A 13,116-nucleotide genomic window follows, 5' to 3' on the forward strand; every position below is an offset into this window, starting at 1 on the left:
ATCCTACAAGTTCATCAATAGGGATGGAGTCTACATCCTTGCTCTCAATGATGGCAGTCACCTTGGGTCTAAAATCTTCAGTCAAAGATCTAAGAATCCTTCTAACAATTTTAGGTTGATCATAGATTTCACCCAAGTTATATGCAGAATTAACAATATCATTAAGTTTAACATAGAATTCATCAAAAGATTTATCATCAGACATCCTAATGTTTTCAAATTTAGAAGTTAACTACTGCAATTTATTGATTTTGACAGCTTTTGTGCCTTCATGCACAGTCTGGAGGATATTCCAAGCAGTATGAGCAACCTCAACATTAGAGATTCTTTTAAATTTCTCTATAGAAACAATGTTAAAGATAGCATTTATAGCTTTGCTATTGAACGTGGCTGCTTCTTTTTGAGAAGTTTGCCACTTAATAACAGGAGTAGTGGGCTTCTCCCCTTTATATTCGATGGAGTTCCAAACTCTCTCATCAATTAATTTCAAGAATGCTTTCATCCTTACTTTCCAATAAATATAATTATTCTCGTCAAAGTGAGGAGGAATAACAAGAGACTGTCCGTGTTTCATGATAACAGGAGTCAAGGATTAGCTCAAAGATCAAAAGATCAACAACAAGAGAGCAACCTACTCTGATACCACTTGATAGTTTTTAGATCCCTTAAAAACACAATTAGATTAACCTAGGTAATTAGCCAAGTTATTACTTAGTCCAAATTCCAAATCTAGGTTATCACAATCAAACAATCATATCATGCATGGCAACAGAAAGATAAATAACACAATGATATGATCACCTAGGAAATCAAATTGGTAAAAACCTGGGGAGGATTTAACCTAGCTATCCTTAAGGTAAACTTGAATCCACTATGAAAAAATTGAAGTTTTACAATAGGACTTAAACCACTAACATCCTATTGCTACCCACCAGTAGAAATTTACTGACACGATCACGTGCAAGCTCCGAGACCACAGACTCCTTCTTTCTTGGATTCTTCAGCAAGTACAAGCACACCCGCTTGTGTTTCTTTAAGTTCTTATGGCAACAACTAAATGATCATCAAGTTCTTGAACGAATCTCCTCTTGATAATCCTAAGCTTGTGTAAAGGAAAGTCCCTCACCGATCTCACAAGAGATTTACACAAATAGTAATATGAGCAACACTAAAACGTGGCTAGGGTTTGACTTTTATACCTAGGGCAAAAACACAAAACCCTAAACGTTTAAATGAACTAGGGCTAAATTGGAATTCTATAGAAAAACGCATTCTGCCCGAATTTCGATTGATCGAGCCTAAGTTTCGATCGATCGAACCAGGCCGAAATGCACTATTAAATCTGCATCAGCTTGAATCCAACTTTACATAAAAGACACAACTTTGAGCAAGTCTAAACAAGACTAAACAACTTGTTTTGATCATGATTTGCCAACAATACACATTAGAGTTCTAAATACATTAGTTCCTAAGTCTTTAGAACCTAACACTTAGTGTACTAGTCAAATCTCTTTCTTTTCACTTCAAAAAAAAAAAAAATCTCTTTCTTTTAATATAATTTATTATATTTAGTTTGGATTTTAATAACATGTGCCCTGAGGGTACGCAATAATATACCATTTTTGGAAAAAAATTTATCAGGAATTGAAAAAGTTTTGATAGCTTTTTCAATTCCCGATAAATTTTTTCCAAAAACAGATTTATTAATGTATGCCCTAAAGGCATACATTAACCAGACCCATTTAGTTTTTAACTTGGTTGATATACGTGTATTATAGTACCACTGTACCACTATTGCACATAAGTTGTAGCTTTAAGAGCTTTAGGCTTCATCAAGTCTCTTTTTTTTAATGTTTTAATAATATTTTATACTAGATTTAAATTTGAAAACAGTGGTTTTTTATTTAGTTAATTTTTTTGAATTATCTATTTTTTATTTATTTAGAGGTCATTGTTCTAATAACGTTGTTTGTATTTTTTTTAAAAAATACGTGTGTGTAAAAAAGTATGTAAAAATATATGTAGTATTGTTTAAAAACTAAAAACATATTGTTAAACAACTCTACGAAACAGGGCCTTAGTTATTTCAGTAATGATCTTAGTAAATTAACTAATTTTTATAATAAGTAAATCCACTATGATATTGTTATTCCAAAAAAAAAAAAAAAACTATTGTAATATTGCTATATACTTATATATATATATATATATATTTGTATTTATTATGTTTGCTTAAAATTTAATATTTCTTATTTGTTTTATGAAAACTATAATATGAAAAATACATTTATTTTTGTTTGTTTTTAGATCCTTTAAAACACAATCAGATTAACCTAGGTAATTAGCCAAGTGATTACTTAGTCAAATTATCAAGTCTAGGTTAACACACATATATCATATTATTGCAAAGTACGGAAAGTAAAGAACATAACAATATGAGAACCCAAGAAAACCAAACCGGTAAAAACCTAGGAATGATTTAACCTAGCTATCCTCAAGGTAAAACTGAATTCACTACGAAAGAATTGAATTTTACATAATAGCGACTTAAACCACTAACATCCTATTACTACCTCGAGTAGGAAACTTACTACCACGACCCCATGATAGCTCCGAGTCCATAGACTACTTCTTTCTTGAATTCCCAGCAAGTACAAGCACACCCGCTTGTGTATCTTTATGCTCTTAAAGCAGCAACTAAATCGATCACTAAGTTCTTGACATAATCTTGAATTTTGGAAATCCTAAGTATGTGTAAAGGTAACCACCTCCTGATCTCATAAAAGATTCACACACACAGCATAAGGAGTCACCTAAAAACGTGGCTAGGGATTTCCCTTTTATACTTAAGACAAAACATAAAACCCTACATGTCAAACGGGTTTGGGTTGAGTTAGAAAATTCTGTAGAAAAACAATGCGCACGAGATTCGATTGATCGATCGAGCCAGACAGATTTATACAGTAAATCCTGCAGAATACTCGATTCCAACTTTACATATAAACACACTTTGAGCAAGTCTAAAACAAAGACAAAAACGTTTTGATCATGGTTTGTCAACATTACAAATTGAAGTTCTAATACATTTAAACCTAAGGTCTTAGAACCCAACAATTTTTACTAATTTAATATATTTATTTATATTTAATTAATTATTAAATTAATTATGGCATCATCACGATTCGACTTCGATTCAACCTCGGTCTGACCTTAAAAACCTTGAACCTCTCTCTTTCTCAGTTCTATAAACAGTCTGGGTTTCAAAACCATGATAAAGATCTCTCAAAAGTTAAAATCAATAAAGTCTCGATAGCTACCAAACATAATAATTTCTACTACCACCGAGGCCTCTTAAAATCAATGAGATCCCAATTGACAAGATTGCAAATTTTCGTAAGTTTTAATTTCTATACCAATCACATTATTTTATTTTATTCATAAAATGTGTGGAGCGTGTGGAATGTGGATAGTAATAATGCAAGGCTGAATTGGCTTTGTAAGGCTACTGCAAGGAGTATCAATTGCTTTCTACTTGCTTATCAAGAACACGACCCAAAAACTAAAAGACGGTGACATGCCAAGGGGTAAAAATAGGCTCGTCTTTGTTTTTTCATTGTTTTTATCGAATAGCAGCCGCGATTTTGTGGCCATGTCTCCATACTTTTTGTTGTGTGGCTGCTACTAAAGGAACAGCTTCCATCACGCTATAACTACCGGCACTTGTAAACCAACCCTGTATTTCTTAGAATGAAACCAAGAAATGTGAGAAGAGAGAGTTAATTGCAAATATTAGCCATGTTTACCAAGCTTCTAATACTGTTGCCTCTCCTGGGAAGCTTAGTGTTCTCCCTAGATACCAGCTTCACCTACAACGGTTTTACATCGGCCAACCTAAGCCTAGATGGCGTAGCCATGATCACTTCAAATGGCCTTTTGAGGCTCACCAATGACACCAAACAGCAACAGGGTCATGCTTTCTACACAACTCCAATAAACTTTAGGAACTCGTTGAATGACACTGCTTTCTCTTTCTCTACGACTTTCGTCTTTGCCATTGCTTCCGGATATCCAACTCTAAGAGGTCATGGGATCGCTTTCGTGATTTCTCCAACTAGAGGGCGCCCAGGAGCTCTTCCAAGCACTTACCTTGGCCTTTTCAATGAGACCAACAATGGTAATGCTACCAATCATGTCGTTGCTGTAGAGCTCGATACAATCCAGAACCCAGAATTTAAAGATATCAATGATAACCATGTTGGGGTAGACATAAATGGAATGGAGTCCGAGAATTCTTCTCTAGCAGGTTATTATGCTGAAAGTGGTGCCTTTATGAACTTGACCCTTATCAGTGGAAACCCAATGCAAGTTTGGGTGGAATATGATGGTGTCAAGAAGCAACTCAATGTAACTTTAGCTCCAATTGATGTTGGTAAACCCAAATTTCCACTATTGTCCTTGTCCAGTGATCTTTCACGAATCATTAACAAAACCATGTATGTTGGGTTCTCTTCCGCAACTGGCTCTCTCCTAACTTCCCATTATATTTTGGGTTGGAGCTTTAAGATGAATGGTAAGGCTCAAGAACTTGCCCTTTCTCAACTTCCCAAGCTGCCTCGAGGTAAAGAGAGATCTAAACTTTTGACAATTGGATTGCCTGTGATTCTTGTTAGTTTAGTCTTGGTAGCAATTTCAGGTGCAACTTATGTCATAAAAAGGAAAAGGAAGTTTGCAGAATTGCTAGAAGACTGGGAGGTTGACTATGGGCCTCATAGATTCAAATAGAAAGATCTTTATATTGCTACAAAAGGATTTAGGGACACAGAACTATTGGGTAGTGGTGGATTTGGTAAAGTTTATAAAGGTGTACTAACTACCGCTAAAATTGAGATTGCCGTGAAGAAGGTCTCTCATGAATCAAGGCAAGGAATGAGAGAATTTGTGGCTGAAATTGTGAGCATAGGTCGGCTTCGCCACAGGAATTTAGTACCACTCTTGGGCTATTGCCGAAGAAAAGGAGAACTACTCTTGGTCTATGACTACATGTCCAATGGAAACCTAGACAAGTACCTCTTTAATCAACCTCAGGTCACTCTCAGTTGGAGCCAGAGATTTCAAGTTATAAAAGGTGTGGCATCTGGGCTTCTTTATCTACATGAAGGATGGGATCAAGTTGTCATTCACAGAGACGTGAAGGCTAGTAATGTTTTGCTAGATGGTGAACTGAATGGTAGATTAGGTGACTTTGGTCTTGCAAGATTATATGAACATGGAACTGATCCTCAAACTACCCATGTGGTTGGAACTCTTGGGTATCTTGCGCCAGAGTACAATCAAAGCGGCAAGGCCACAACAAGCACCGATGTGTATGCTTTTGGGGCCTTTATACTCGAGGTTGCTTGTGGAAGAAGACCAATACAGGCAAATGGGCCATCAGAGGATTCAATTTTGATTGATTGGGTGTTTTCTCATTTGAGCCGAGGCGAAATTATGGAGGCAAGGGATCCAAATTATGGTACAAATTATGTAGCAGAGGAACTAGAGTTGGTATTGAAACTGGGATTGATGTGCTCTCATTCAGAGGCTGCTGCAAGGCCTAGCATGCGCCAAGTTGTGCAGTACTTAGAAGGTGATGTTCCTTTTCCAGACTTATCATCGCTTGGTCTTTGTTCCACCGGCTTAACATTTGCCCATAGGGAAGGTTTTGATGATTTTTTCAAGACTTATCCATCTTCTATGAACAAGGGATTTTCTCATTCGTCTTCCATTGCAGATTCGCTTCTCTCAGGGGGACGCTGATACTGAAAGCTTCTAATATCCACAAAAACACACCGAAAGTGGGGAAATTTTTTGAATATGATCTTTTTAATGATTGCACTGAATTACAATATTGTTTCTTTTTAAGGTTGTGCAGTATATATGTCATGTTTGCTTTGTACATTTCCTCTAATTCTATAACAACTAGTTGTAGAGTATTGAGATGCGTGGGAATATAGGATTATTTTGAGATGTGATAAAATATATAATTTATTCTCTAAATTTAATTGTATATAATTAGTTCTTCCGAAATATTAAAAAATTTCTAAAAATAATTTTTATCTCTCTATTTTTACAAATATAGAAATTTATCGTTTTTGGTGTTTTTGTTTGATATTATCCTTTTGATTGAAGTGGTCCATATTCTTCTAAATATTGTTATTATGAATTATATTTTTCTTAATTACTTTTCGTGCAACTAAAATTTTTAAGTTTCAAATTTATTATTTAAAATTTTCACTCTCAAAGAGATTATCATGATTATGAAGATAATAAAAAATTATCACATAATTACAATTGATATTATTCAAATAATTGATAGGCACATTTAAATTCATGATAGTCATGTAGATTGTGTTTTGATATAAACTCAAACTCTCACATCCAAACTAAGGAATATTAACTCAAATAAATATCAAAGCAAAACTATATGAGGGAGTGAAAGGACTTGTGATGCGAACTCAAAAAACACAACACCAAAATGTATCAAGAGTTGCAAGATATATGTATATGTATATGTATATATATATGAGAGAGAGAGAGAGAGAGAGAGAGAGAGAGAGAGAGAGAGAGAGAGTAATCACATTTTTTATGGGAGAAGAGTTCAAAACAAAAATTCATTACCCTACCATGGAGACAAAAGAAAGAGTTATAAACCCACCAAAAATAAAAATAATAGGAGAGATAGAGAGAGAGAGAGTTAACATATTCTAGTGTGGGAAATATGAATTGAATGAGAGCTAATAATTTATTTTTAGTAAAGAAGATGGGATAAGAAGAGTCAAAATAAAAGGAAGATGAATGGGTAGAGAAAGAGTAAGGTAGGGTAGAGGAGAAGGGGAAGATCAAAAGGTAAAAGATAGGATGAAATGTTGGAGAAAGTGGGAAATTAATAGAGAGAAGAAGAGTTAAAAATGAGAGAGTAAGAGCTGAAAATAGGTGAAGGATGTGGCATAATAAGAGAGTAGCAACATTAAATTCTACTCTTCAATTTTTAAATATAAATATAAATATATATATATATATATAAATAAATAAATATATATATATATATATATTTATAGGTTTACATTAAAAAAAAAGGTAAAATAACTTCAGCTCATACATTCTTAATGCAAATTGCATCCTATAAGTTTGACTGAAATTAATTTCAGTACTTTAACTTTACCTTCATTCAATTGAGTTTTCCAAGTTTCAAATTTATTCAATTTAGGTTTTACTTCTAATTTCTTTTTAAAAAAATTTCATTAAAACAATATTTTTCTCAAGTGAAAAAAAAAATTCTTTAAAATTGATAAAAATATTTATAGATTTTTTTATGTGAGAATCAAGAACACGTCAAAGGATTCACAAGAAAACACGTTTATATTCTTGTGATTCATGAAATTGGTTCAAGATTTTGTGAACTATTGATCATGAACACCAAAGTGTAGATTTAAGTACACAAGACATCAACACTAAGATACCTTGTGATTGCCCAATTCTTTCTGATATAAACTTTTATAACATGTATAGGGGATTGTCGGATATATTATAAAAATTTTATAAGCTAAAGTCCCACTTTCTTTAATAACTTTACAAAGCCCAAGCCCACAAACCTATTCTAAAAAACCCAGCATGTTAGGTTGGGGTTGGTGGCAGTAAAATCCTATAAGTCCTCTCTTTCTCTTTCCTTCAACAATATACTGGTCTCTTCAAAAATATACCGGTTTCTTATGGTTCATTTGGATTTAGGGGAAATAAAGTAAAGTTGTCCCAAAATTAATCTATTTCTAGCTAACTCTACTTTACTCTCTTTCACTTCCCCTCCCTTCCTCCTCAATCTAAATGGGCCCTTCCAGATTGTGATTTGTGACATCAAAATAAATGAAATTTTCCCTCCACACTCTTGCTTAAGATATCAATCACACTTTAATGTTTTTTATATATATTCTCTTCCCTCTTGGAAAGTTAAAAACTTTCAAACATTCAAAGTTGTCATTGTTTTTGAATTTGGGGATTTACTCATTTGGAGATAATTTTCATGTAGAGCATGTCCTACATCAAGCTTGTCGTTGCGTAAGTCTAGCTATTTTCCTACTAGACGTACACTACTTTGTTCTATATACCATGGGAGCCGGATTTTAAGCCTGCTTTAGCAAGTGTTTCATCCATCACTGTTTGGATTAGATTAAATGAGCTTCCCATTGAATATTACAATGCAGAGGCGCTGCAGCTCATTGGGAAAGCTATTGGAAATGTCCTCCGTATAGATACCTTTACGGCGTCGGAAACTAGAGGTCGGTTTGCAAGGCTGTGTGTGCAAGTTGATGTGGAAAAACCTCTAGCTACTGCTATTATGATAGGAAAGCTGGAGCAACAGATTTGTTATGAAGGAATCCAAAAAATGTGCTTTGAGTGTGGCCGTTTAGGTCATAGTAAGGAGCATTGCCCTCATGTTGTCCGGCAAGGACCGTCGTACTCGGAGGCCGGATTGAAGGAGGCGGGTGAGACGTGTTTTAGCTCACAGTTTGCGCATGGTCCTGACGAAGCAAGGCGTGGGGAGGGGACCAGTGGTGTGGTGCGTGACTCTGAGCAAAGTACTGAGCAGGTGGATGTGCGGGAGGAGGTGTACGGGCCTTGGATTGTAGTAGAGCGCAGAAAAAATAGTACAAAACCGTTGAGGAGTAGTGGGACTTTGCCACGGCAAGGGAGTGTTTTAAATACCAGAACATATGAATACGTGGAGAAGGGAGCTGCAGATCGGGCTGCTGGGATTGATGGGTCTAATAGAGAGTCTAAGAGGAAGATATCGTCTCAGAGTTTTGTGGATAAGGCCCGTTTTGCCTCTGTGGTCCAAAACATTAGGCAGGAGGACAAGGCCCACACCCAACAAAGCCCACGTTTGATGTTGAATAGAAAAGCGCCAAGTCAGGATGTAGACCGGTCCAGTGCTTATCCAAGTTCACAGAGACTTTCATCAGTCAAAGGAAAGAAAGGGGCAGCTCGTAAAAAATCTCAAAATGGTGACCAAGGCAGCGCCGGTGGGGCGCTCTGTTCTAACCGATCCGGTTTCAAGCAAGCTTAGGTTAGTGCCGTTTTGGTTAGAGTTGAGGGGCAAAGCGGAAATGGTGATGAGTAGTTCAGCTTCGGTGGTGTGGGTGGCGGTGATGGTGTCTGTTTCACTGCCGGTGCGGGATCGTCGAGGGGTGATTCCGGAGAGTTGGGTTTTTGTTCTGGCCAAGTTCCGAGCAAGGCTGATGAGTTTATTGGGGCTTCTTCAGTTTTCACTACTCAAGGAGATGTGATGGGTGAGCAGATCGGTATGGGAGCTAGTGTTGAGCTTAGGGAGCTGCCTTCAAGCGGAGACTCCGATTCTAATGGAGATATTCAAGCGGTTGGGAGAGTTTTGGTTTCAGATATCTCTAGCCAGTGTGCTATGGAAGATTGTGTGGCGGAGGGGATGGAGTTTGAAGCTAGAGGCGGGGTTGAGAAGTCTCAGTTTTAAAATTGCCCCTTTCTTTGTAAATAATTTTTATTATGAATGTTATCATTTGGAATTGTAGAGGTGCTCTGAAGCCCTCTTTTAGGAAGCGTGTTACTGATTTGGTGCAGAAATTCAACCCATCAATTTTGGTTGTTATGGAAACCCGTATAGGGGGTGATAGAGCTAGGGAGATCACGAATTTGTTGCCGTTTGATGGAGCTTTCCATGTTGACTCCATTGGCTATGCAGGGGGTCTTTGGGTTCTGTGGAATGCTGACAGAGTTGATTTAGCCTTACTCGCAAGTACTGAGCAGGAGGTTCATGCGGAGGTAAAGGTACGTTTCACAAACACTAGATGGTTATTATCTGCTGTGTATGCTAGTCCTAGGAATGGCGAAAGACAAATTTTGTGGAATAATCTGATGAATGTGGCTGATTTACATAATATGCCTTGGGTTATAGCTGGTGACTTTAATGAACCTCTCCTTAGTGAGGATAAATTTGGGGGTAGGGGGGTGAGTGTAAATAGGTCCCTTTTGTTCAAGGAGTGTTTGGATAAATGTAATATGATGGATATTGGTTTCGCGGGTCCCCGTTTCACTTGGACAAATAGGAGGAGGGTTCAAGCTTTGATCCAAGAGAGAATTGACAGATTTTTTGTTAACCCGAACTGGTGTGTTTTGTACCCTGATGCAAAAATAACTCATCTGACTCGTTGTCACTCGGACCATTATCCTATGCTCCTGGAGTTGCAACCGAGAACCCAAAATGGGAGGAGTAGGCTTTTTCGGTTCCAAACTGGCTGGATGTTGGATCCTTCCTTTTTTCCTTTAGTGCATCAGGCATGGGAAAGGAATGATGGGCTGGTGAATGCCATTAATTGTTTTACTCGGAAGGCGATGGAGTGGAATAAAAATCAATTTGGGAATATTTTCACTAGGAAAAAGAACTTGATGTCGAGGCTGAATGGTATTCAAAGATCTCTAGCTTTACGCCTATCGGAGTTTTTGGTTAATTTGGAAGATGAGCTTCTTAGGGAGCTGGACCTTGTGCTGAGACAGGAGGAGGAGTTGTGGGCTTTAAAATCTAGGGTGAATTGGATGATTCAAGGGGACCGTAATACGACCTTTTATCATGTGTCAACTTTGGTTAGGCGTAAGAGGAACCAAATCATGGCTATAAAGAATTCGGTGGGGGAGTGGATTATTGAGGAGGGGGAGATAAAAGACTTCATTAGGTGTGGCTATGATCAGATTTTCGTATCTTCTCTATCTTCTGTTTCTAGGATGGATCCCGTTGGCTCGCAATGGCAGCCTAGACTCTCGGAGTTGGAGAAGGAAAGTATAAGTGGGGGGCCTTCTGAAGAGGAGGTAAAGGCAGCCCTTTGGTCCTTGAAGCCTTTCAAAGCTCCGGGGCCGGATGGCCTCCATGCGGGGTTCTTCCAAAACTTCTGGCATACCGTGGGCAACTCTGTGATTGTAGAGGTTCAAAAGATTTTTGCTGATAGAAGAGTTCCAGAGGTTTTGAATAGTACCCACATTGCCTTGATTCCAAAAATTCAGGGGCCGGAAACTTTGGGGAATTATAGGCCAATTAGTTTGTGCAATACAGTGTATAAGGTGGTTACTAAGATTATTGTGGCAAGGTTGCGGCCTTACCTAGACAAACTCATCTCTCCTATGCAAACGGCCTTTGTGCCGGGTCGTAAAGGGACTGATAATGTTATTATTGCCCAAGAGGTGCTTCATTCCCTTGGGAAAAAGAAGGGAAAGACCGGATATATGGCTCTTAAGATAGACCTGGAAAAAGCTTATGATAAGTTAGAATGGAGCTTTATTAGAGATATGCTGATTCGTGTTAATCTTCCTATGGACATCATAGATGTTATTATGAGTTATGTGTCTACAGTTTCTACTTCTATTTTATTCAATGGAGAAGCTCTTGACCCAATCTTTCCCTCTAGAGGTATAAGACAAGGGGATCCGATTTCTCCGTATCTGTTTATCATCTGTATGGACTTTCTTGGGCAGCTGATTGAAGAGAAGTGTAGTGAGAAGTTATGGCAGCCAGTGAAGGCTTCTCAGAGGGGCCCTAGTTTCTCGCATCTTTTCTTTGCAGATGATCTGATTCTTTTTGCTAAAGCTGATGGGGTTAATTGTTCAACCATTAGAGATGTTTTGGATACTTTTTGTAGTATGTCTGGCCAAACGGTGAGTGAAGCTAAGTCAAGGGTTTATTTTTCTCCAAATGTGGATAAGGATACTAGAGAATCCCTTTGTGATATTTTGGGGTTTGCGTCTACGCCATATCTTGGTAAGTACCTTGGTTTTCCTCTAAAGCAGCCGGGCTCCTCCTCGCATGACTATAACTTTATTTTGGATAGAGTGAAGCAAAAATTGTCCGGGTGGAAGGCAAATCTTTTATCTTTGGCAGGCCGTAGAGTTCTCATTCAGTCTTCTCTAGCTGCCATCCCGTCGTACATTATGCAGTGCTCTTATCTTCCGGGAAGGGTTCTGGAAGGATTGGATAGAGTTAATAGGAACTTCCTTTGGGGGTCTACAAACACAGCCAAGAAGATTCACTGGGTTGGTTGGGAGAAGGTGACTAAACCAAAGGAGGAAGGGGGTTTGGGGCTGCAAACAACCAAAGGTAGGAATGTAGCCCTCTTATCCAAGCTTAACTGGAGATTTCATACGGAGGGTGAGGCTCCGTGGGCAAAGGTTTTGAAGTTGAAGTATTGCAATAACCGGAGGAGAGTAGCGATAAATGCGGACAAACTTCCTTGTTCATCTATTTGGGCTGCTATGAAGAAAGGGATGGACACTTTTAATAAAGGTTGTAGATGGCTGGTGACAAAGAATAGCTCTTTGAATATTTGGCATAACAATTGGACTAATGGGGGTTCCCTTAGAAAATTGATTCAAGGTCCTATCTCCCAAGAAGCCAACCTTTTGGAAATTAAAGATTTTATGCTTGATGTGGGGTGGGATTGGGAGAAACTAACTTTTGAATTACCTGATGAAGTTAAGGGTTTGATTTGTGCAATTCCCATCTCAACTTTAGGTGAAGGCATGGACAAGATGGTTTGGTCCGGATCACCTAATGGGTTTTTTAATGTGAAAAGCGCTTATGGGATGGCAACGGAGTCCGCAAATGTTACTGTTCTTTCTTGCAGCTGGGTTTGGAAGGCAGATGTGTTGCCAAAAATTAAAATGTTTCTTTGGTTGTGTGCCCACAATAGTATCGGTGTTAAAGTTTGCCTTGGAAGGAGAGGAGTGGTTCAAGATGAAGTGTGTCCTGTTTGCTGTAATGGGGAGGAGACTATTTTGCATGCATTGAGGGATTGCTCCCACTTGAAACATGTGTGGAACCAGCTAGGGGTCACGGCTGCTAATCATGAGTTTTGGCATGAGAATGTGGTGGATTGGTTGTCTCTGAATGTTAGGAAAAGTGGCAAAATGCATAATTCTGGTATCCCTTGGGAAATTGTTTTCCCCTTTGCTATTTGGTCCATTTGGAAGAGTAGAAATGATATTGTTTTCAATAGGAAAGGTCGGAGTCCTAACTTGGCTTTAGATATTGTGTATCAAGCTAATGAGTATGTGCATTGTGTGGCT

At 37.9% G+C, this 13,116-nt stretch overlaps 3 protein-coding genes across 3 annotated transcripts; all 3 read left to right on the forward strand.

Moving 5' to 3' along the window:
• The first annotated feature begins 3,795 nt into the window (after positions 1–3,795).
• On the forward strand, positions 3,796–5,933 carry LOC126694295 (L-type lectin-domain containing receptor kinase IV.2-like). The gene has a single exon (XM_050390453.1). It carries the CDS (start codon positions 3,796–3,798, stop codon positions 4,780–4,782), a length of 987 nt encoding a protein of 328 aa, XP_050246410.1. The 3' UTR covers positions 4,783–5,933.
• Positions 3,847–5,933, forward strand: LOC126694294 (L-type lectin-domain containing receptor kinase IV.1-like). Its single transcript, XM_050390452.1, has one exon. The coding sequence runs from the start codon at positions 4,927–4,929 to the stop codon at positions 5,794–5,796; it is 870 nt and encodes a 289-aa protein (XP_050246409.1). The 5' UTR covers positions 3,847–4,926; the 3' UTR covers positions 5,797–5,933.
• A 2,132-nt stretch (positions 5,934–8,065) lies between these two features.
• Positions 8,066–9,100, forward strand: LOC126695742 (uncharacterized). The gene is made up of 2 exons (XM_050392565.1): positions 8,066–8,091; positions 8,203–9,100. The coding sequence occupies exons 1-2, from the start codon at positions 8,066–8,068 to the stop codon at positions 9,098–9,100; spliced, it is 924 nt and encodes a 307-aa protein (XP_050248522.1).
• Positions 9,101–13,116: the final 4,016 nt, after the last annotated feature.

The sequence above is a fragment of the Quercus robur genome, chromosome 8 (genome assembly GCF_932294415.1).
Source record: "Quercus robur chromosome 8, dhQueRobu3.1, whole genome shotgun sequence".
NCBI lineage: Eukaryota > Viridiplantae > Streptophyta > Magnoliopsida > Fagales > Fagaceae > Quercus > Quercus robur.

Coding starts and splice junctions, on each gene's coding strand:
- LOC126694295 (XM_050390453.1), top strand. CDS start 3,796: ATGTTTACCAAGCTTCTAATACTGTTGCCTCTCCTGGGAAGCTTAGTG.
- LOC126694294 (XM_050390452.1), top strand. CDS start 4,927: ATGAGAGAATTTGTGGCTGAAATTGTGAGCATAGGTCGGCTTCGCCAC.
- LOC126695742 (XM_050392565.1), top strand. CDS start 8,066: ATGTCCTACATCAAGCTTGTCGTTGC. Junction 8,092..8,202: donor TACATCAAGCTTGTCGTTGC/GTAAGTCTAGCT, acceptor TGTTTGGATTAG/ATTAAATGAGCTTCCCATTG.